The sequence below is a fragment of the Salmo trutta genome, chromosome 1 (genome assembly GCF_901001165.1).
Source record: "Salmo trutta chromosome 1, fSalTru1.1, whole genome shotgun sequence".
In the NCBI taxonomy this organism is placed as follows: domain Eukaryota; kingdom Metazoa; phylum Chordata; class Actinopteri; order Salmoniformes; family Salmonidae; genus Salmo; species Salmo trutta.
In genome coordinates this window covers 40855517-40877766 of record NC_042957.1, presented here as the reverse complement: position 1 = coordinate 40877766, position 22250 = coordinate 40855517, and the positions used below count along the sequence as shown (strand labels likewise).

Sequence of the window (22250 nt, the reverse complement as noted above, 5' to 3'; positions counted from 1 at the left end):
ATTTAGATAATAAAGTATTTAACCTGTCCATTGTGTTAGCGATGGAGGATTGGTTGATTTCCAGTGAAGTGTGCATTTCTTCAAGATGATTGATGAGAAAAGTATTGTCCAACCCGTCAGGTATCTCACTGCTCACTCATACCATGTCTTGAAATAATGCAGACAAATGGATTAAAAGTACATTTACATTGAGATACTTCTGACATACAACTCCGCCCATAACTTTTGGATTAAAGCATTCGCAGAACTCATGGATTATTGAGTCATTGTTCGTTTTACATTTAAGACATGACTCTACCGTTGTTCTGTAGAATTTGTGATTTTTCTCTTGTATGATAAAATATATACAATAGTGTATACTGGATTAAGTGTACATTTTGTTAACTGAAATATCGTTAGTGATGTTCCAATATTCCCTCCATCTTGTGCTAATATCAGTTATTTTTAAGTCTTGGAAAACGTAAAACTTTCCTTTTTATTCCATGAGTTTTATTTGCCCATATCAAGTCAGTTATGACTGAGTATATAAAAAAATGTCTTCAGTGGGGTAATTGGTATTACAAGAATAAATATCAGAACTAACTGTTCACATTTAATTCTGCCAGTGTGTGTGTGTGTGCCAATCAGATTGTAGATTTCTCCGAACCCATTTATAAAACAAATTGATGACTGAAATTATAATTATGTTAACTGTTCATATTTAATTGTGTAATCCCAATTTTGTAACCTTCAGAGAACGTTTCCAGAACGTTCCCTGCTACCGTCATACAACCAAAAGAGCACGTTCAAAGAACATTAACAAAACCATCCGTTTGAACCTTTAGGGAACAATGGCAACCTTCAGAGAACATTCCCAGAACGTTCCCAACTTTATAATCTTCAGAGAACATTCCCTTCATACAACCAAAAGATAGCGTTCAAATAGCATTAAACCCTTAGGGAACATTGGTGCAACGTTCAGGGAACGTTCCAAGAATGTTCTTAGAACCAAAATGTGTTATCTGGGCAGTTATTATTGTATTCTAAATTAATGTAATAATACATGTTCTGACACAACACACTTGTTGCAACTTTAGCTCTAAATATGTATGGGGCGTCTATTTAAGATATTCCCTCTAGCGTCAGGGTAGCGTGAAGAGGGCAGACTTGAGCGCGCGTGGTCTTGGCTCACACTTGACTATTATAGGCTACTACTCTATTTCACCCTGGCTCAGCTGGCTGCACATGGTGAAAGAATTACAATACAAACTTTGAGAGTCAAGATAAAAAGAAGGCGGTTCTTCATTGAGACCTACAAAATCTGAAGGAAAAAAGGGGACCAGATTATTCTCTTAAAACTGCAAATCATTTCTGTGACAAACTCCTGGGGGGAAAAAAACTGTGCCGTTACCAACGCTGCAGAATGGAAATATCCAGAGGGGATGAACATTCGACTGAGCATGCTGCCAATTTACTAGGTTCACCTGGTCGAGACAAGCAGGTGAGACACAGTGGACAGGTCCACAAGAAGAGGTCGAACAACCGCATGGTAGTCGTTGTGGTGAGTGGCATTATTGTAACTTTTCGTTACTGTAATCTAATTGTATAGGCTATTGAATTATTACTTCAAGGTCCAATGCAGCCTTTTTTATCTTAATATCCAAATCATTTCTCGGTAACAATTAAGTAACTTACTGTGATTTGTTTTTCAATTAAAAAGGTAAAAACAGTTTGTTAGCAAAGAGCAATTTCTCAAGCAAGAATTTTGCTTGGACTGTCTGGGGGCATCTTTTTTATCCAGCCAAACTTGGTGCAAAACCATGCCCATGAGAAAGCTAGCAAAGCCCTGCTGACTGGTCAGAGTTCGGTTGTTCCCTGTGAGAATTAAAGGTGTGTGAGAGAAGGAAGAATACTATAGAGACGGAATCTCCACTAAAAAAAACTGCCATCCATACCTTGCATTTTCCCGAATTTGGATATGAAGTTGCATTAAACTATGTAGCTTTTTCGTGAGTGATTGCAGCGAGCCTGACTGACCAGATGGATAGCTGCATTGTTTTTGGAGGTAAGTAAACTGAATTATAAGTGTTTTCGCTATTTTACAACGCCGATTGGGCTGAAGCTATTTAGTATTGTGTGTTGTCTAGCGTTAGCGTAGTGTGGTTATCTAAGTGTTTTCGAAAGGACTATTGCGATACTTAGCTACATGACATTTCTGCTAGTTGGCAACTAAAATATGCTAGCTCTAGCTGAATGGGCAAAGCTAGCTCCATTGATTCACTGTTACTGACAAACCATGTAATGTTCGTTATCTACTTGTTGCTTGCCTTTCGTGTAGCTAATTGTAAATGAGGCCGTGAAACTGTGCAGCTCGTGGGATGGCAGGCACGAGCTAAGTCCCTCTCACTTCGTCACAGGGAACGTCCAAACTCTGACCAATCAGCATGGCTTTGACTGTTGCTAGGTTACTCATGGGCGTGGTTTTTATTTCTTTTTTTATTTCAGCTTTTATTTAACCAGGTAGGCCAGTTGAGAACAAGTTCACATTTACAACTGCGACCTGGCCAAGATCAAGCAAAGCAGTGCGACAAAAACAACAACACAGAGTTACACATAAACGAACGTACAGTCAATAACACAATATAACAAAAATCTATGCACAGTGTGTGCAAATGTAGAAGATTAGGGAGGTAAGGCAATAAATAGCCCATAGTGGCGAAATAATTAAAATTTAGCATTAACACTGGAGTGATAGATGTGCAAGTGGAGATACTGGAGTGCAAAAAAGCAAAAAGATAAATAACAATATTGGGATGAGGTAGTTGAGTGTGCTATTTACAGATTGGCTGTGTACAGGTACAGTGATCGGTAAGCTGCTCTGACAGCTGATGCTTAAAGTTAGAGAGGGAGATATAAGTCTCCAGCTTCAGTGATTTTCTTTTTTTGCAATTTGTTCCAGTCATTGGCAGCAGAGAACTGGAAGGAAAGGTGGCCAACGGAGGTGTTGGCTTTGGGGATGACCAGTGAAATATACCTGCTGGAGCGTGTGCTATGGGTGGGTGTTGCTATGGTGACCAGTGAGCTGAGATAAGGTGGGGCTTTACCTAGCAAAGACTTATAGGTGACCTGGAGCCAGTGGGTTTGGTGACGAATATGTAGCGAGGGCCAGCCAATGAGAGCATACAGGTCGCAGTGGTGGGTAGTATATGGGGCTTTGGTGACAAAACGGATGACACTGTGATATACTACATCCAGTTTGCAGTGTAGAGTGTTGGAGGCTATTTTGTAAATGACATCATTAAAGTCAAGGATCGGTAGTATAGTCAGTTTTACGAGGGTATGTTTGGCAGCATGTGTGAAGGAGGCATTGTTGCGAAATAGGACGCTGATTCTAGATTTAATTTTGGATTGGAGATGCTTATTAATGTGAGTCTGGAAGGAGAGTTTACAGTCTAACCAGACACCTAGGTATTTGTAGTTGTCCACATATTCTAAGTCTGAACCGGTGCGGGCAGCAATCGGTTGAAGAGCATGCATTTAGTTTTACTAGCAGTTGGAGGCCACAGAAGGAGTGTTGTATGGCATTGAAGCTCGTTTGGAGGTTTGTTAACACAGTGTCCAAAGAAGGGCCAGATGTATACAGAATGGTGTCTTCTGCGTAGAAGTGGATCAGAGAATCACCAGCAGCAAGAGCAACATCATTGACATACATACATGCATGCATACATACATGCATACATACATACATACATACATACATACATACATACATACATACATACATACATACATACATACATACATACATACATACATAGATACATAGATAGATAGATAGGAGTCGGCCCGAGAATTTAAACCTGTGGCACCCCCATAGAGACTGCCAGAGGCCCGGACAACAGGCCCTCCGATTTGACACACTGAACTCTATCTGAGAAGTAGTTGGTGAACCAGGCGAGGCAGTCATTTGAGAAACCAAGGCTATTGAGTCTGCTGATAAGAATGCAGTGATTGACAGTCGAACGCCTTGGCCAGGTGCATGAAACTGTCTTTTATCGATGGCGGTTATGATATCGTTTAGGACCTTGAGCGTGGCTGAGGTGCACCCATGACCAACACGGAAACCAGATTGCATAGTGGAGAAGGTACGGTGGGATTTGTTTTGCACCAAATTTGGCGTGGATAAAAAGGACACGTCTGGGGGTGGTCTGAGTGGGGAGGGGAAACTGAAAACTAGCTGTTATTGGCAGAGAGGTTTTGAACTCTTTCTTATTGGTCTTGTAACTAATTTACACCAGGCAGGCCAAAACTCCATCCCACCAAAACAGGCTGAAATTTCAGGTGGTCTTTAAAAAAAATAAAAAATTACACTTAATAATTTTCATAATTTCACAGTATTAGTCCAACCTCGTAATGTGGAAATATATATATATATATATATATATATATATATATATACATACAACACAGAAAAATCACATTTTTGACTTTACTGGGCCTCTTTTTTTAAAGGGATAGTTCACTACTTTGTAAGCAGTCTATGGAGAAGGTATGACAGCAATATGTTTACCTGGCCACTGATTTAAATGCTTTTTTGCATTTGTGGCACAATCCAATGCAAGTCAATGGTATTCATATTAGCATTTTCGCGCTTCATGCTCAAATCATCCTAAAGTATCAAACTTGATTGTGTAACTCAATGAAGTTACTTATATAAACTGATTACCAACATAAATATAACATTAAACAAGTAGTTTTGCATCATACTGTGGTATATGCTCTGTTCGTAATCAAGTGGGAGGTGGGAATTTACAAGTTGTGAAGTCGTAAATACAAGTTGGATGCATTCACGTGCTTTGAACTCGTTGAGAAATGCAGATTGGCTAATGGCCAACAAGCTGCATAAACCATAAACTAAAAGTACAGCTATCATGCTTGTAAACAAATTATAGTGTTCAAAAAAATATAAATTTTATTTTATAAATGTTTTGTTGCATTTAATTGCAGAAAAGGCTGTTCAAGGTAATTTCCTTAGTACGTGACATCAGAGGTCAGCATGTCGGAGAAGTGGGAACTCAGGATGATAGACTAGTTTCCCACTAGTAATTACCAGTTGGTAGGTTGTTCAAGCAGACTTTTCCTATTCTTATGTGGTAAATTTCCACTTCCCACTTGATTACGAACGCAATTTTGTCTGTTATACACGTCTGGAATGCTGTGTCAGCCAATTAGCATCCAGGACCCAAACTACCCAGTTTATAGTCGTCAATAATCAATGGCTATTGTAGCGTTCTTGCTATATGAGCCGCTTTACCCACCAAGTTGGTTAATCCGTAGTGTTTGCCTTTCATGCCAGCAATCCTACCCCGTCGTTAGCTGCAATATCATCAATTTAGATTGCCCTTTAATTTTCAACAACTGGCTTAGTTCACTGTGCTTCATAAAATTGAAAATACAGTGGACAACTCCTGCCAAGGAACACACCATGTGACACTGCATGTCCACTCAGCTCAGACTTTTTAAAATAAACAAAGCAGGCGCACTCCGACGACCTGTGTGGTTATCCCACCTAAAGCCCGAGCGCAGCATGCCAGCCTTCCTATGCCAGCCATTGACTCTGGGGTTATACAGTACCAGTCAAAAGTTTGGACACACCTACTCATTCAAGGGTTTTTCTTTATATTTACTATTTTCTACATTGTAAAATAATAGTTAAGACAAACTATGAAATATCATATATGGAATCATGTACTAACCAAAAAACTATGAACAAATAAAAAAATATTTTATATTTGAGATTCTTCAAAGTATTCTCTCAACCATCTTCTTTACGTAGTCACCTGGAATGCATTTGAATTAACAGGTGTGCCTTGTTAATTTGTGGAATTTCGTTCTTTCTTAATGCGTTTGAGCCAATCAGTTGTGTTGTGACAAGGTAGGGGTGGTATACAGAAGACAGCCCTATTTGGTAAAAGACCAAGTCCATATTATTGCAAGAAAAGCTCAAATAAGCAAAGTGAAACGATAGTCCATCATTACTTTAAGACATGAAGGTCAGTCAATCCAGAACATTTCAAGAACTTTGAAAGTTTCTTCAAGTGCAGTCAAAAAACCATCACGCGCAATGATGAAACTGGCTCTCATGATGACCGCCACAGGAAAGGAAGACCCAGAGTTACCTCTGCTGCAGAGGATAAGTTCATTTAGCGTTAACTGCACCTCAGATTGCAGCCCAAATAAATGCTTCAGAGTTCAAATAACAGACAAATCTCAATATAAACTGTTTAGAGGAGACTGCGTGAATCAGGCCTTCATGGTCAATTTGCTGCAAAGAAACCACTACTAAAAGACACCAATAATAAGAAGACTTGCTTGTGCCAAGAAACATGAGCAACTGGATATTAGACTGGTGTAAATCTGTCCTTAGGTCTGATGAGTCCAAATGTGAGATTTTAGATTCCAACCGCCGTGTCTTTGTGAGACGCAGAGTAGGTGAACGGATGATCTCCGCATGTGTGGTTCCCACCGTGAAGCATGGTGTAGGAGTGCTTAGCTGGTGACGCTGTCAGTGATTTATTTAGAATTCAAGGCACACTTAACCAGCATGGCTAACACAACATTCCGCAGCGATACGCCATCCCATCTGGTTTGTTCTTAGTGGGACTTGTGGTGGCTAATTTCTGCATTACCCAATGAGGAGAGTTAAACTTCACACACCAGTCAGAGTTATACTTAAACTACATCTTTAATAATTAAGAGCTTTTGCAAAAGCACTTTGACTTTCAATGATGCACTATCTCTAATGAACAATTGAAAAGTGACTACACAAAAGTACAAAGATCTTTTATAGCCAAGATACACCCCTCTCAACGTACATGACGAACCACAGATGCATAAAATGGGTCACAAGGTTAAGTTTTGTATGAAAGATATCTATAAAACATAGCAGACAGCAACTGCTGTGTCAACAGTTTTCATTATATAGACCAGTGTCTGTTCCTCCTACTCAACTGGAACTGTCTCTCCCTGGTACGGTATAGAACAGAACCATTAGCTCCATGTTATCTGGAATGCTCTTTAGGCTTTATTACCCAAAGACATCGTAAATCTCCTCTGTCAGTGCTATCTAATAGAGGCCCATCCTCAGTAGAACACACACACAATAGTTAACAGAATACTCTATTCTGTTGAATATTACAACCATTATAATACAATACAAGCATTATAACATAATCTTGCAATTTTCCACAACAGACTATCATTAGATTTCAACAGGACAATGACACAAAACACCTCCAGGCTGTGTAAGGGGTATTTGACCAAGAAGGAGAGTGATGGAGTGCATCAGATGACCTGGCCTCCACAATCACCTGACCTCAACCCAATAGAGATGTTTTGGGATGAGTTGGACCGCGGAGTGACGGAGAAGCAGCCAACAAGTGCTCAGCATATGGAGTTCCCACAAGACTGTTGGAAAAGCATTCCAGGTGAAGCTGGTTGAGAGAATGCCAAGAGTGTGCAAAGCTGTCATCAAGGCAAAGACTGGCTACTTTGAAGAATCTCAAATACAAAGTCTATTTTGATTTGTTTAAAACTTATTTTTGGTTACTACATGATTCCATGTGTTTATTTCATAGTTGTGATGTTTTCACTATTATTCTACAATGTAGAAAATAGTAAAAATAAAGAAAAACCCTTGAATGATAAGGTCTGTCCAAACTTTTGACTGGTACTGTATATTGACCTGTAATTACTGTGTCCTTCAATTCAGGAATGGCTCAGTCCACAACAATGTCTCAACAATCGGTGTGCGTGTGCACTTGGACAACATGTCTCGTCAAACATGAGTTCATTTTCCACAGGAATCATTCTGTGAATGTTGGTTTAGAGTTGTGAAATAGTACAACACATGGCAGTATTAGAGCGTGTTGCCATGAATTCTACCAAAAACAGGATTCCTTATAGGATGCTGAGCATATAGCAAGGCACTAAGAGTCAAAGCACATGGGAATCAAATGTATATATTTACATTTTTGAGTAGTTAAGAGTTGAGTTTTGCTCAATAAACCTGGAGATGTTTTATAATTTTAAATCCTTTTTTTCCAACTACAAATTTTGTGTGTGTGTGTGTATGTATGTATATATATATATATATATATATATATATATATATATATATATATATATATATATATATATGTATATTTATATATATATATATATATATATATATTTATATTAAAAATATTATAATATTTATATATATATATATATATATATATATATATATATATATATATATATATATTTATATATAAAATATTATATATATTTATATATAATATATATATATATATATATATATATATATATATATATATATATATTTATATAAAAATATTATATATATTTATATATATATATATATATATATATATATATATATATATTTATATAAAAATATTATATATATTTATATAAATATATATATTTATATAAAAATATAATATATATTTATATAAATATATATTTATATTTATATAAATATATATATAAATAAATATATATATATTTATATAAATATTTATATATATATATTATATAAATATATATAATATATATATTTATATAAATATTTATATAAATATATTTATATAAATATTTATATATATATATATTTAGATATAATATATTAAATATATATATATTTATATAAATATTCATAATCATATATTTATATAATTATATAAATCTATAGTATATATTATATAAATATATTTATATATATTTATATAAATATATATTATTATTTATATAAATATATATAAATATCTATAATATTTATATAAATATATATAACTATATATATAGTATTTATATAATATCTATACAATATATATATATATTATATAAATATATATCAATATATATATATATTTAAGTATAAAATTTATATAAATATTATATATATATTATATCTATATATTTAAATATATTATATTTATTGATATTATATATATTATATATATATATATATTCTATATATATTTATATAAATTTTTATATAAAAATATTATTATATATATATATATATAATATATATATTTATATAAATATATATATTATATATATAAATATATATATATTTATATATTATTATATATATTTATATAAATATATATCTTTATCTAATATATAAATATAATAATTTATTTATATTTATATAAATATATATAATTATATATATATTTATATATATAAATATATATATTTATAAATATATATTTATATAAATATATATAAAATTTTTATATAAAAATATATATATTTATATAAATATATATAAATATTTATATAAATTTTTATATAAAAATATATATATTTATATATATATATAAATATATATTTATATATAAATATATATATATTTATATAAAAATATTATATATATTTATATAAATATATATTATAAATATATATATTTATATAAATATATATTTATAAATATATATATTTATTTATATATATAAATATATATATATAAATATATATATTTATATATATAAATATTATATAAATAAATAAATATAAAATATAATATATAAATATATATAAATATATATATATATAAATATAATATATATATAAATATATATATAAATATATTTATATATATAAATATATATATATATATATATATATATATATATATATATATATATTTATATATATATATTTATATATATATATTATATATATTTATATATCTATAATAATATATATATATATATATAAATATATATAAATATATATATATATATATATATATATATATTTATTTATATATATTATATATATATATATATATATATATATTTATATATATATATATATATATATATATATATATATATTTATATATATATATATATATATATTTATTTATATATTTATATTTATTTATATATATTTATATAAATATATATATTTATATATATATTTATTTATATATATTATATAAATATATATATTTATATATATATTTATTTATATATATATTTATATATATATATATTTATATATATATAAATATATATAAATATATATATTTATAAATATATATTATATAAATATATATATATTTTATATAAATATATATATTTTTATATAAAAATTTATATAAATATTTATATATATTTATATAAATATATATATTTTTATATAAAAATTTATATAAATATATATATACACACACACACACACACACACACACATTTTTATATAAATATATATAAATATATATATATAAATATATTTATATAAATTTTTATATAAATATATATATATTTATATATATTTATTATAATATTATATAAATATAATTATATAAATATATCTAAATAATATATATATTATATAAATATATATATTATTTATATATATATTATATCTATTTATATAAATATATATTTATATATATTTTTATATATTTATATAAAGATATATAAATATATATATATATTTATATATATATTTATATAAATATATATATATTATATATATATATATATATATATATATATATATATATTTATATAAATTTTTTATAGAAATATATATTTAATTATATATATTTATATAAAATATATATATATTTATATATATTATATAAATATATATATATATTTATATAGTATTTATATAAATATATATATATATTTATATATATTTATATAAATATATATATATATTTATATAAATATATATAAATATCTTTATATAAATATATATTATATTTATATATATTTATATAAATATATATATATAAATATTATATAAATATAATATATTTATATATATTTATATAAATATATATATAATATTTAATTAAATATATTTATATAATATATATATATAAATATTTATATAAATATATATATTATATATATTTATATAAATATATATATATAAATATTTATATAAATATATATATATTTAGTTATATATATATTTATATAAATATAAATATATATTTATATAAATATATATATATTTATATATATTTATATAAATATAATATATATTTATATATATTTATATATATTCTATATATATATATATATATATATTTATATAAATATATATAAATATTTATATATATATATATATTATAATTATACTATATAAATATATATAAATATATATATATATATATATTATATAATTATATAAATATATATATATTTATTTATATATATTTATTAAATATATATATATTTAATATATATTTTATATAATATATAATATAATATATTATATATATTCTATATATAATATATATATATATATAAATATTTATATATATTTATATAAATATATATATATATATATATATAAATATATATAAATATATATAAATATATATTTATATTTATATAAATATATATAAATATATATATATTTATATAAATATATATTTATATTTATATAAATATATATATAAATAATATATATATATTTATATAAATATTTATATATATATATTTATATAAATATATATAAATATATATATTTATATAAATATTTATATATATATATTTATATAAATATATATATATTTATATATATTTATATATATATATATATATATATATATATATATATATATATATATATATATATATATAAAAATTTATATAAAAATTTATATAAATATATATATTATCTAAAAATGTGTGTGTGTGTGTGTGTGTGTGTGTGTGTGTGTGTGTGTATATATATATATATATGTTTCCCTAGAACTCGGTTAGGTACTGCACTGTAGTCCTGGCTTCTCAGGACACCAGCCAGGTCTCACTCACTCACACAAGCTACACCTGACAGATCACACATTGTACAGCATATGATTCTTGAAAAAAAATCTTCAGTTTTCAAAGCACTTCAAGGTGACCACCTGTCTTCTTTACGTCAAGCTCTTTATTACTGGTACTTGGTTTTAATTGACAATGAGAGAACTCCATACCAATTAGACCTCAGTCCTAATCCTGACATGTCCTGTTAGCCCCTATTGAGACCCTCTTTAAGCCGTGTTGATAAGACTGCTGGATATCTTCCCTTTATCATTCGTTGTCTTAGTTGAAACTTTAAACACCTGAGATCCAGTCTTTGAATCTCCCCGCTAATTACAAACCCCATGCCTCAGCTATTCACCCTTCCCTGGGCAAAAGGGGCCAGGCAGAGCAGCTCACCAGGCAGCTAGGAGGGGAGCTTGTTTATGACCTGCTTTTACTTCTCTATTAGAGAGGGCCAAGACCCAGATGTGGAAAATTAAACTTTTTTTTATTTGTGCACCGAACAGAATAGAGCCCTACGTTAGAATGGAAAAGAAAGTGTCATATGACTTATTTTCTAAAATAATAAATGGGGAATATAGTTTATATTTAATTCCCATTTTGGTTGTTTTTATTTCTAGTAAATGTGTCACATTTTCAAAATTGAGTTTCTGTGGTTTTGTTCAACATAAGTCCAGCTGAGATGTTTTTTCTGATGCACTCTAGACCCAAAAAAATGTACAGTTATAGCTACAATAATATTTCTCAAAAAAGCAGCAGGCAAAGACTGCTGCCAAGCATCTCTTCATAATTTTCCCGACACAATACCTTTGTGTTATGCGATGTCACTTGGCAGTCTCGATTTACTGACCTTACTAACAGTGAAAGTGATTTAAAATCCCATGTACACAATATAAAAAAAGCCACAAAACAAGCTCCAGAAGATTGAATATTTGGGTGAAGTAGAACAGGGTTATCATAAATCTTGTTGCAGAGAAAGTAGAATAGTAGTCTGGTTATATCAGACTGAACGCTATGTAGCACTCAATCTGGTTTAACCAGGCTAGTAGAGTACACTCACAATCGGGATAAGTTTTAATTGGATGAGAAGATATCGAAGGGTCAAAAAGCACTTCATTTATGACGGTTCATCAGGATGCCATGCATTGTATACCCCTTTCACACTACTAAACTGAGCTGAGCCAAGCTGTACTGTGCTGGCCTGATGGGGAATCCACCATACTGGAACCGTGCTGGAAAGGACTATGTGAAAAGAAAATATCCAAGCTAGCACTGTACTGTTTGGGTCAGCAAGATACTGTGAAACGGGTAATAGTGGACTATACAAGACACATACGTTTGCGATCTCTCTCTTCCTCTCAAAGTTTCTTCCTTCTAGAGTTTTTCCTGGCCACTGTACTCTTAGTTCTGCTTGTATTGCTCTTTGAGTTCTAGGCTGGGTTACTGTGAAGCACTTTGTGACAACTGCTGATTATAAAATGGACTATAACTAAATGTGCTTGATTTGATATCTACACAGGGGAACTTTTCAGATGTTTCTCTTCTCACCAATAGGTAATGTTGCTGTGCTTGTTGATCACCGTCATAACAGTCATATTTGTCTTGAAGCAGCACTGCAATGTTAAAGGTTAGTAAACAACTGGCCAACTCTGTTTACAATCTATTTTCTGTCCTATTAGCCCTTGTGCTTGGCCACCGTGCAAAACTAACCGATTATAACACAGAAAGAAAACCGTCAGTACATAAACACTTTTCAGCTAAAATAGAAATGCATTTCTAGTCTGTAATTGTCTAGTTTCGATGTTTCTATTCTCTCCTTTGAGAAAAAAAAACTTAAGGATTAGCTTAAACATCCATAACAAACCAATCAGATGTACTGATTCCTTATTTTTTTTAAACTGTCAAATGATACCAATTCTGAGTAAAATAATGATATTCTGAGTAACTTAAATTACATTCTGAGTAACATAATAAAACTCTTCTCATCCCCTGTAGTGACGAGCTGTAAGAACAGGTGCGTGACGGGGAGCAGTGACAAGTCTGCATCGTGCCACTGTGACCTGTCTTGTGAGAAAGAGGGAAACTGCTGTCTTGATTACACTGAGGTGTGCATAGACCCTGGTAAGTTCAACAGCCTACATCACGTGTTACTGCAACACTACACTGCCAGAGGTATGTAGAGCAGGAGAGCACGGGTCAGGTTACCCACCAGCGCTACTTTGATGTTGTAAGTCTTCTTTATGTGTGTGTGTGTGTGTGTGTGTGTGTGTGTGTGGAGGGGAAGGAGTGTTCGTGTGTGTCAGTGTAGGCTGCTGAGGGGAGGACAGCTCATAATAATGGCTGGAATGGAGTCAATGGAATGGTATCCACCATATGGAAACCACGTTGTTGATGTGTTTGATTCCATTGACTCCATTCCAGCCATTATTATGAGCTGTCCTCCCCTCAGCAGCCTCCACTGGTGTGTGTGGGTGGATAGACTCCTCTACAGATTACAAAAACATGTTTTATGTGGACCGGAATGTTCACTTCGGATGCAATGTTGACTCTGGGAAGAGGCTGACCATTACAGCATCCCCAAAATACCCCTCTTTCATTGTACCGTCCTTGCTGGTCACTGTGGCCAGCCGTCCCCTAGCTTGGGTGTGGTGTGGCAATCTGGGCAGTGTTGTTCCCCCACGCTATGTGGTTAAAATTTCGCCACTCAATCAACATGGGACTCATGTGTTTCCTCTACTTCCTCCAGAGAGGAGCGAGGCCCATTTATAGTGAAGGGATGGTAAATCAGAATTTGTTTTGATTTTCCCCGTGATTGCTGTAACACTGAAGCATGTCTCCTGAGACTGAGATTAGCATCCCTCTTATAGACTGTCCACTTGACCGCTGTCAGAGAGAGAATGTTGGTCTGTCTGTTCTAATGGGTATCACTCACTTGCTTTAGTGTAGTGCTTTGTGAGAATATTCGATGAGAAACTGTAGTTCACTCATTGATGAAATGTTTGGATATAGGGTAGTCCCAGACAGTGGTAGGAGTGATGACTGATTCCTCAGCTACTGCTGTCTCTCGGTTTGTCCTTAAGCATACACTCTCTCACACGTGCTCCTCATTTTCGCTGTCATAAACTCTCTCTCTCCTTCCCTCACTCTCTCTTCCTCACACTCACATATTTTCACACTTTTTCTCCATCATCATTATTTCTCTCTCTCTCCCCCCTCCAGGTCAGCGTTGGACCTGCTCCAGATTCCGCTGTGGTGAGCAAAGTTTGGCCGATAGCCTGTGCTCTTGCTCAGATGACTGTGTGAAAGCAGGGGACTGCTGTGCAAATTACTACAGCACCTGCAAAGGTAAAGGCCATAGACTGAACTTAACCTGTGTGGGTTGCAGCCCCAAATTACAGCCCAACATTTTTCTATCTAATGCTTTTATAGTCCCAAAAGTACAAGCTCCACACTATATCAAAGGCACCTCAAATATTTATAAGTATTTGGCGCAAGTCTGTTGTGCAATCTTACATAAAGGCCTATACTCAAACAGTCTACCTAGTGCTGTCCGGTGATGGCCTTCCTTACTGCACATGGTTTAATTATGATTTTCCTCAGAGAGTTGTTTGTTTAGAGTTGGTAGGGTTGTATGCCCAAGGAAAGTAACACATACCATATGTTAGGACTTTGCGTTAAGGGATTTCAAGATGTACATTTGCAGCTGAATATACACAGTGTGAATACCACACCTCGGATTGTAAAACATTGTTTTCCCTATAGTTCCTATATGCACTTTGAGATAATGCGTGTGTGATTTTTGCTTATTGGTATTTCTCTTTTCTAGCTCCTCCTGTGTGGTGGAAGGAATTCCCCAACATAAGGCCCTCTCAATCTTTCCCTATCCTTGACAGTCTTTAATGCTTAGACCGGTGTTTCTCCACCTTTTTTGTACCAGGGACGAACAAACTAGGGTCCTTCCTTCTGACACTTGTAGAACTGATTCAATTGTAGAACTGATTCAATTGGTGTGAAGAGAGTTAACCATCTGAGGGACCCGTCAGAAACATCAAGGACCAGTCCCGGACCGGGAACCAAAGGTTGAGAAACACTGGCGTACTTCTCACTCTAACTACCCTAATAAAGCTTTAACTCATGGTCATTTCAGCTATCATTCACCATTCCATAGCTTGCATTAGCCTACGCGATCCAAGCACAATGCTTGCAAGCACATATTAGATTTTAGTCTGGTAGCTATACTGTAGATTTGATGTGTTTGGTAGTTAGCCACATTAGCCTCAAATTATCCTGAAGATAGTATGGTTGATGATGATATTTTCCAGTGGGAGTGAAGTCCTGGATAGAAGAGGAGTGCGAGGACATTCAAACACCCCAATGTCCTGACAGGTAAGTACTTTTCCACAACTACTGCTGTGCTTTCTCTGTGAGAAACACTTTTATACACCACAGTCTGAAGATAGTATCTAATGTTGAACTTGAAGGTCCTCTTGTGGTGCACAGCACATAGTCCTTGATTGAGATGGCTTGATAGTATATACTGTACACATGGAGTACTGTTACTTAGCTGAAGTCACATTACAATCTGTGGGTACTACAGACAACACAGCACATTATGACGCCAATGTAATGTACACAATTTGAGGCCATTTGCTCTACTTGTAAATACTACTATAGATGTGAGACAACAAGTACTTTAAGTGTGAGACAAAAGGATTAACCCAATGTGTGTGTATGTGCATGCTGAGTAGTAAGGCTGTGACCCCAGACTTGTTAGACTATGGAAATGTCTGGTTTTGTCACGAGTCCATTTTTAGTGTTAAGTCCTTTCCAAAGGGCTTTGAACTAATGAACGTTTGTTTTTCTTTTGATCGTTTTTAATTTTATTTTTATGACTGACGTCACTCATTCTCGTGTTATTTCTTTTTGAGGTGTTTCTATTCGCCTGTAACTTCAATTTAGGGTTTATTTTATTAGTGGTAAGTGTTTACAGGACCCTGGTGTGACCCTCTCTCATGATGTATAGATAAGTTTAATACACCTATTACAGAACCACAGAGAGACTTAAATAACTATAATATAACATCACTTACCCCTGTCTCTGTTATGTGGGACAAAAAAGGGGGAGAAGAAAGAGGAAGAGAGAGAAAAAGCAACAGTTGTGTTCAACAGATATTTGGCTTTATCCTGCATTGTATTTCTGTTGAAAAAGGGAAGTGGAAAGTTTCAGTTTTCAAGGGAAAGGGGTAACCCACAATCTTCTGATTCATCTTCAGCCATCTAGCCACAGGCCTCTTCCTGCCCTGCCCCTCCCCTCCTCTCGCTGTGTGTCTGTGTGGGCTGAATCCATCCTGCCTCTCCTCATCCAGTCCATTCACGTCAGTTCCCCCCCAAACAAAGGGCTGCTTTGTGTTCCCCCACATAGTCACAGCACAGCTACTGGAACTGTTTCCACTGTAAACATCTCCACTGTGCCAGACTTAGACGGTTTTAGATTCATGCTTTCCAGGGAAAATGTATATTCTGTTTTCCCCTAGAAGAGTTTCTAAATGTAACCTCAATACAGCTCATTCTCTGGCTTTGTTTGTGTCCTCCAGTTTTTCCAAACCCCCTCTGATCCTGGTGTCTATGGATGGCTTCCGGGCAGGTTATTTAAAGGCCTATGGCAGTCTTCTTCCAGTCATCAACAAATTACGTAAGTCAGTCCCCCAAGCACACCATTGTTTTCTGGCGGAGAGGGCAACATTTGGAATGAGACGTTGTAATGATTTTTCTGGTAAAAATGTGGTTTCTGGTCGACGTGAAGTCCGATTACAAGCAACTAGAGATGTCTCTTTCTGGTCACAACAAATCACAGGAGGTCGGTGGCACCTTTTAATTGGGGAAGATGGGCTCGTGGTAATGACTGGAGCGTGATGAGTGCAGCGGTATCAAATACATCAAACACATGGTTTGATGCCATTTCATTCACTCCGTTCCAGACATTATTATGAGCTGTCCTTGTAAAATTATTCTCATATCGGACCTGAGCCTGGGTTTATACCAACCTAACATATGGAATTGTTTTAAGATGATCATACCAAGGATCATTTAGCTATTTGATTTAGAATAAATAAATAAATAATTTGATGAAAGATAGAATTTGGCCTTACTGCTATTAGCTCATAGAAAGTATTGAATAACATATTCATACATGTCAAAACATACATCAAAAGGAAGTATGCTTTGAAGTGTCTGTCGTAGGGTAGAGTGGGGTAAGTTGAGCCATTTCTTTACATCACTCCTTCAGGGAAAATATAGTATTCTTTCTTACAAACATCTATATACATACAGTGCCTTCAGAAAGTATTGAGACCCCTTTACTTTTTCCACATTTTACAGCCTTATTCTAAAATGGATGAAATAAAAAATGTTGCTCAGCAATCTACACACAATACCCCATAATGACAAACCGGTTTTTAGAAATGTTTGCAAATTTATAAAAAACAGAAATACCTTGTTTACATAAGTATTCAGACCCTTTTTTATGAGACTCGAAATTGAGCTCAGGTGCATCCTGTTTTCCATTGATCATCCTTGAGCTGTTTCTACAACTTGATCAGACTCCACCTGTGATAAATTCAATTGATTGGACATGATTTGGAAAGGCACACACCTGTCTATATAAGGTCCCACAATTGACAGTGCATGTCAGAGCAAAAACCAAGGCATGAGGTCGAAGGAATTGTCCGTAGAGCACTGAGACAGGATTGTGTCAAGGCACAGATCTGGGGAAGGGTACCAAAACATTTCTGCAGCATTGAAGATTCCCAAGAACACAGTGGCCTCCATCATTCTTACATTTTTGGAACCACCAAGACTTCCTAGAGCTGGCCGCCTGGCCAAGCTGAGCAATCGGGGGAGAAGGGCCTTGGTCTGGGAGGTGACCAAGAACCCGATGGTCACTCTGACAGTGCTCTAGACTTCCTCTGTGGAGATGGTACAAACCTTCCAGAAGGACAACCATCTCTGCAGCACTCCACCAATCAGGTCTTTATGGTAGAGTGGCCAGACGGAAGCCACTCCTCAGTAAAATGCACATGACAGCTCGCTTGTAGTTTGCCAAAAGGCACCTAAAGGACTCTCAGATCATGAGAAACAAGATTCTCTGGTCTAATGAAACCAAGATTGACCTCTTTGGCCTGAATGCCAAGCATCGCGTCTGGAGGAAACCTAGCACCATCCCTACAGTGAAGCATGGTGGTGACAGCATCATGCTGTGGAGAATATTTTCAGGGACTGGGAGACTAGTCAGGATCGAGGCAAAGATGAACAGAGCAAAGTACAGAGAGATCCTTGATGAAAAGCTGCTCCAGAGCACTCAGGACCTCAGATTGGGGGTGAAGGTTTACCTTCCAACAGGACAACGACCCTAAGCACACAGCCAAGACAATGCAGGAGTGGCTTCAGAACAAGTCTCTGAATGTCCTTGAGTAGCTCAACCAGAGCCCGACTTGAACCCAATCGAACATCTCTGGAGGGACCGGAACATCTCTGGAGGGACCGTTGCTGTGCAGCAACGCTCCCATCTAACCTGACAGACCTTGAGAGGATGTGCAGAGAAGAATGGGAGAAACTCCCCAAATACAGGTGTGCCAAGCTTGTAGTGTCATACCCAAGAAGACTTGATGCTGTAATCGCTGCCGAAGGTGCTTCAACAAAGTAGAGTAAACGGTCTGAATACTTATGTAAATGTGTTCTTTCAGTTATTTTTAAATAAATTGGCAACAATTTCTACAAACCTGTTTTTGCTTTGTCATTATGGGGTATTGTATGTAGATTGAGGGGGGGAAACAATTTAATCAATTTTAGAATAAGGCTGTAACGTAACAATGTGGAAAAAGTCAAGGGGTCTGCCAAATTCAATGTGTATGACCTCTTCCTAAATATTTACACAAAATTAAATAATTCATTTTGTGTATGCTTACCCACTCTCCTATCTATATATATGATTTTTTGGGGGGATGGGCACTAAAGTACTTAAATGCTTCCATAGATTTTTTTTTTTAAACTGTAGCTCGGCCACCTTCAACCACAGATGCGTAAAGCCGGTGGATGCAGTGGGTTGAGACGCAGCCCATGCAAAGAAAATCTATCTAGTTGAAACCGATTTTGATGCGGAACAGTCTTGTGACATGCATGAGACCCGGTTTGAACTCAGCCAGTCATGAGCTTGGTTGTGTTCCCCGGCTCAGACGTATGCATCAACCAATGGTTGCGTGTCACATTATTGACTGGCAGATTGCTATAACATATGTGGTTAGCTGATACATAAAATACCTATCCAGGCTTTGTAAGATCTGGGAGGCGTCAGCAAGGCCTGGGCAGAGGAACGCGCTCCATGTTTCTTTGGCCACTTGCGTGTTTGGCAGTCTGACATCCTTTCAAACAATTTCAGGGAAATAATTCTGTTTAGGTAAATGATCCTAGGATCCTATCACAGCTGTTTCTTTGGCAGCCTTGGTTTTTATTTTATTTTATTTGACTTCATTCTATTTCAGGCAACTGTGGCACCACTACCCCGTACATGAGACCTGCCTATCCCACCAAGACCTTCCCCAACCACTACACCATTGTGACTGTAAGGGTGTCGCTCCTCTTATTTTATATGTAACCAGTCAGGCATCAGTTACTTTGGTAAAGCATTGTATACACAACTTGTTTATTTGAAAATTGCTTCACTCTTTGGAATCCACTTTTTTTTTTAAATCACCTTATCCATCAAGTACAGTCACTTACCATGAATGATCCCCCTCAAAAAACTCCTCTTGTGGCTTGATGGCTCGCACATGCTGCTTCTGATGAAAAACTGTGGTTCGAATGTGCAACTCTGGGCAGTGATTTTAGCTCTACTGGTTTACCCAACCCTTTCAGTTAACCACCAGACTTCTCTTTCAACACGCAGTGTTGTGGCCCCGTGTGATGAAATGATGAAGTCAATTCAACGGTAGATGTAAAAATACAGAGGACAAGCCCACTTAGGCCTGCAGCTGTCAAAGCACCGGGTGTGTAAACCTCTGTGTGTGTGTGTGTGTTACACCCACAGGGTCTCTATCCAGAGTCCCATGGGATCGTGGACAACAAGATGTACGATGTGACCCGCAACGCCTCCTTCAGTCTGAAAGTGGCTGAGAAATTCAACGCCAAATGGTATCAAGGAGAACCAGTGAGTGAATACATTGGAATATAAAAAAAACTGCAAACATTGGGCGTTAATTCAATGTTAGTTTATTGGTACAGCTTATTGTTTTTAGCAGTGTGGCCCTAGTGTTTTGTGACATTGAACTTGTGACCTGAAGAGGGGAGCTTGGGATGACATAAGAAGTCTTAGACAAGGAGCCACAGACAGATGGATTAGTGAACATTTCCTCTGCAAAACATGGAGCTGGAGAAATGGATGAGGAAGATGAATGTTATTGAGGAAGTTTCCCTGAACTACAGATCCCCTGTACTGTGTTTACTAAAAACCCTAACGATAGGACATAATGACATTACAGAACTGTGCCAAAAACATTCTGTATACTTATTGCACAAATCTAAACATTGACTGAGAAATATCAACTGACAAGGAGAAAATGGCACTAATACAAAGTCTCAGCCTTGTCACAAAGCACACTGGATATAATGATATATAAAGTATTGAGTGAGAACGGTAGTTATGTGTCTTTGATCATGATGCACTCAAATTAGCTTTCTATGAAAAAAGTGTGTTAGGCAGTTGTTTTCAGTGACACTTCTCCTCTTTATCTCTCTGAGGTGGGCGAATTGCTCCACATAATATCAAATTTTATGTCACATGTGCCGAATACAACAGGTGTAGGTAGACCTTACAGTGAAATGCTTACTTACAAGCCCTTAACCAACAATGCAGTTTTGAAAATAAACAAAAGTAACAAATAATTAAAGAGCAGCAGTAAAATAACAGCGACGCTATATACCCTACAGGGGGGTACCGGTACAGAGTCAATGTACATGTAGTTAATATGTACATGTAGGTAGAGTTAAAGTGACTACAGTGGGGGAGAAAAGTATTTGATCCCCTGCTGATTTTGTACGTTTGCCCACTTACAAAGAAATGATCAGTCTATAATTTTAATAGTAGGTTTATTTGAACAGTGAGAGACAGAATAACAACAAAAAAATCCAGAAAAACGCATGTCAAAAATGTTCTAAAATGATTTGCATTTTAATGAGGGAAATAAGTATTTGACCCCTCTGCAAAACATGACTTAGTACTTGGTGGCAAAACCCTTGTTGGCAATCACAGAGGTCAGATGTTTCTTGTAGTTGGCCACCAGATTTACACACATCTCAGGAGGGATATTTGTCCCACTCCTCTTTGCAGATCTTCTCCAAGTCATTAAGGTTTCGAGGCTGTCATTT

General features: G+C 34.3%; 1 protein-coding gene across 2 annotated transcripts in view; it reads left to right on the top strand.

The window, feature by feature from the left end:
* The first annotated feature begins 1106 nt into the window (after positions 1 to 1106).
* LOC115195902 (ectonucleotide pyrophosphatase/phosphodiesterase family member 1) overlaps positions 1107 to 22250 on the top strand; it is a 75881-nt gene continuing 54737 nt past the window's right edge. The window contains exons 1-8 of one of the 2 annotated variants that reach the window (XM_029756249.1): positions 1107 to 1540; positions 13386 to 13458; positions 13827 to 13952; positions 15051 to 15176; positions 16154 to 16217; positions 17426 to 17523; positions 20369 to 20448; positions 20914 to 21033. In XM_029756249.1, the coding sequence (XP_029612109.1) occupies positions 1403 to 1540; positions 13386 to 13458; positions 13827 to 13952; positions 15051 to 15176; positions 16154 to 16217; positions 17426 to 17523; positions 20369 to 20448; positions 20914 to 21033 (825 nt within the window). In that variant the 5' untranslated portion in view covers positions 1107 to 1402. Of the gene's footprint in view, positions 1541 to 12673; positions 13140 to 13385; positions 13459 to 13826; positions 13953 to 15050; positions 15177 to 16153; positions 16218 to 17425; positions 17524 to 20368; positions 20449 to 20913; positions 21034 to 22250 lie in introns of those variants that run through there. The other variant, XM_029756254.1, reaches the window with a different exon arrangement.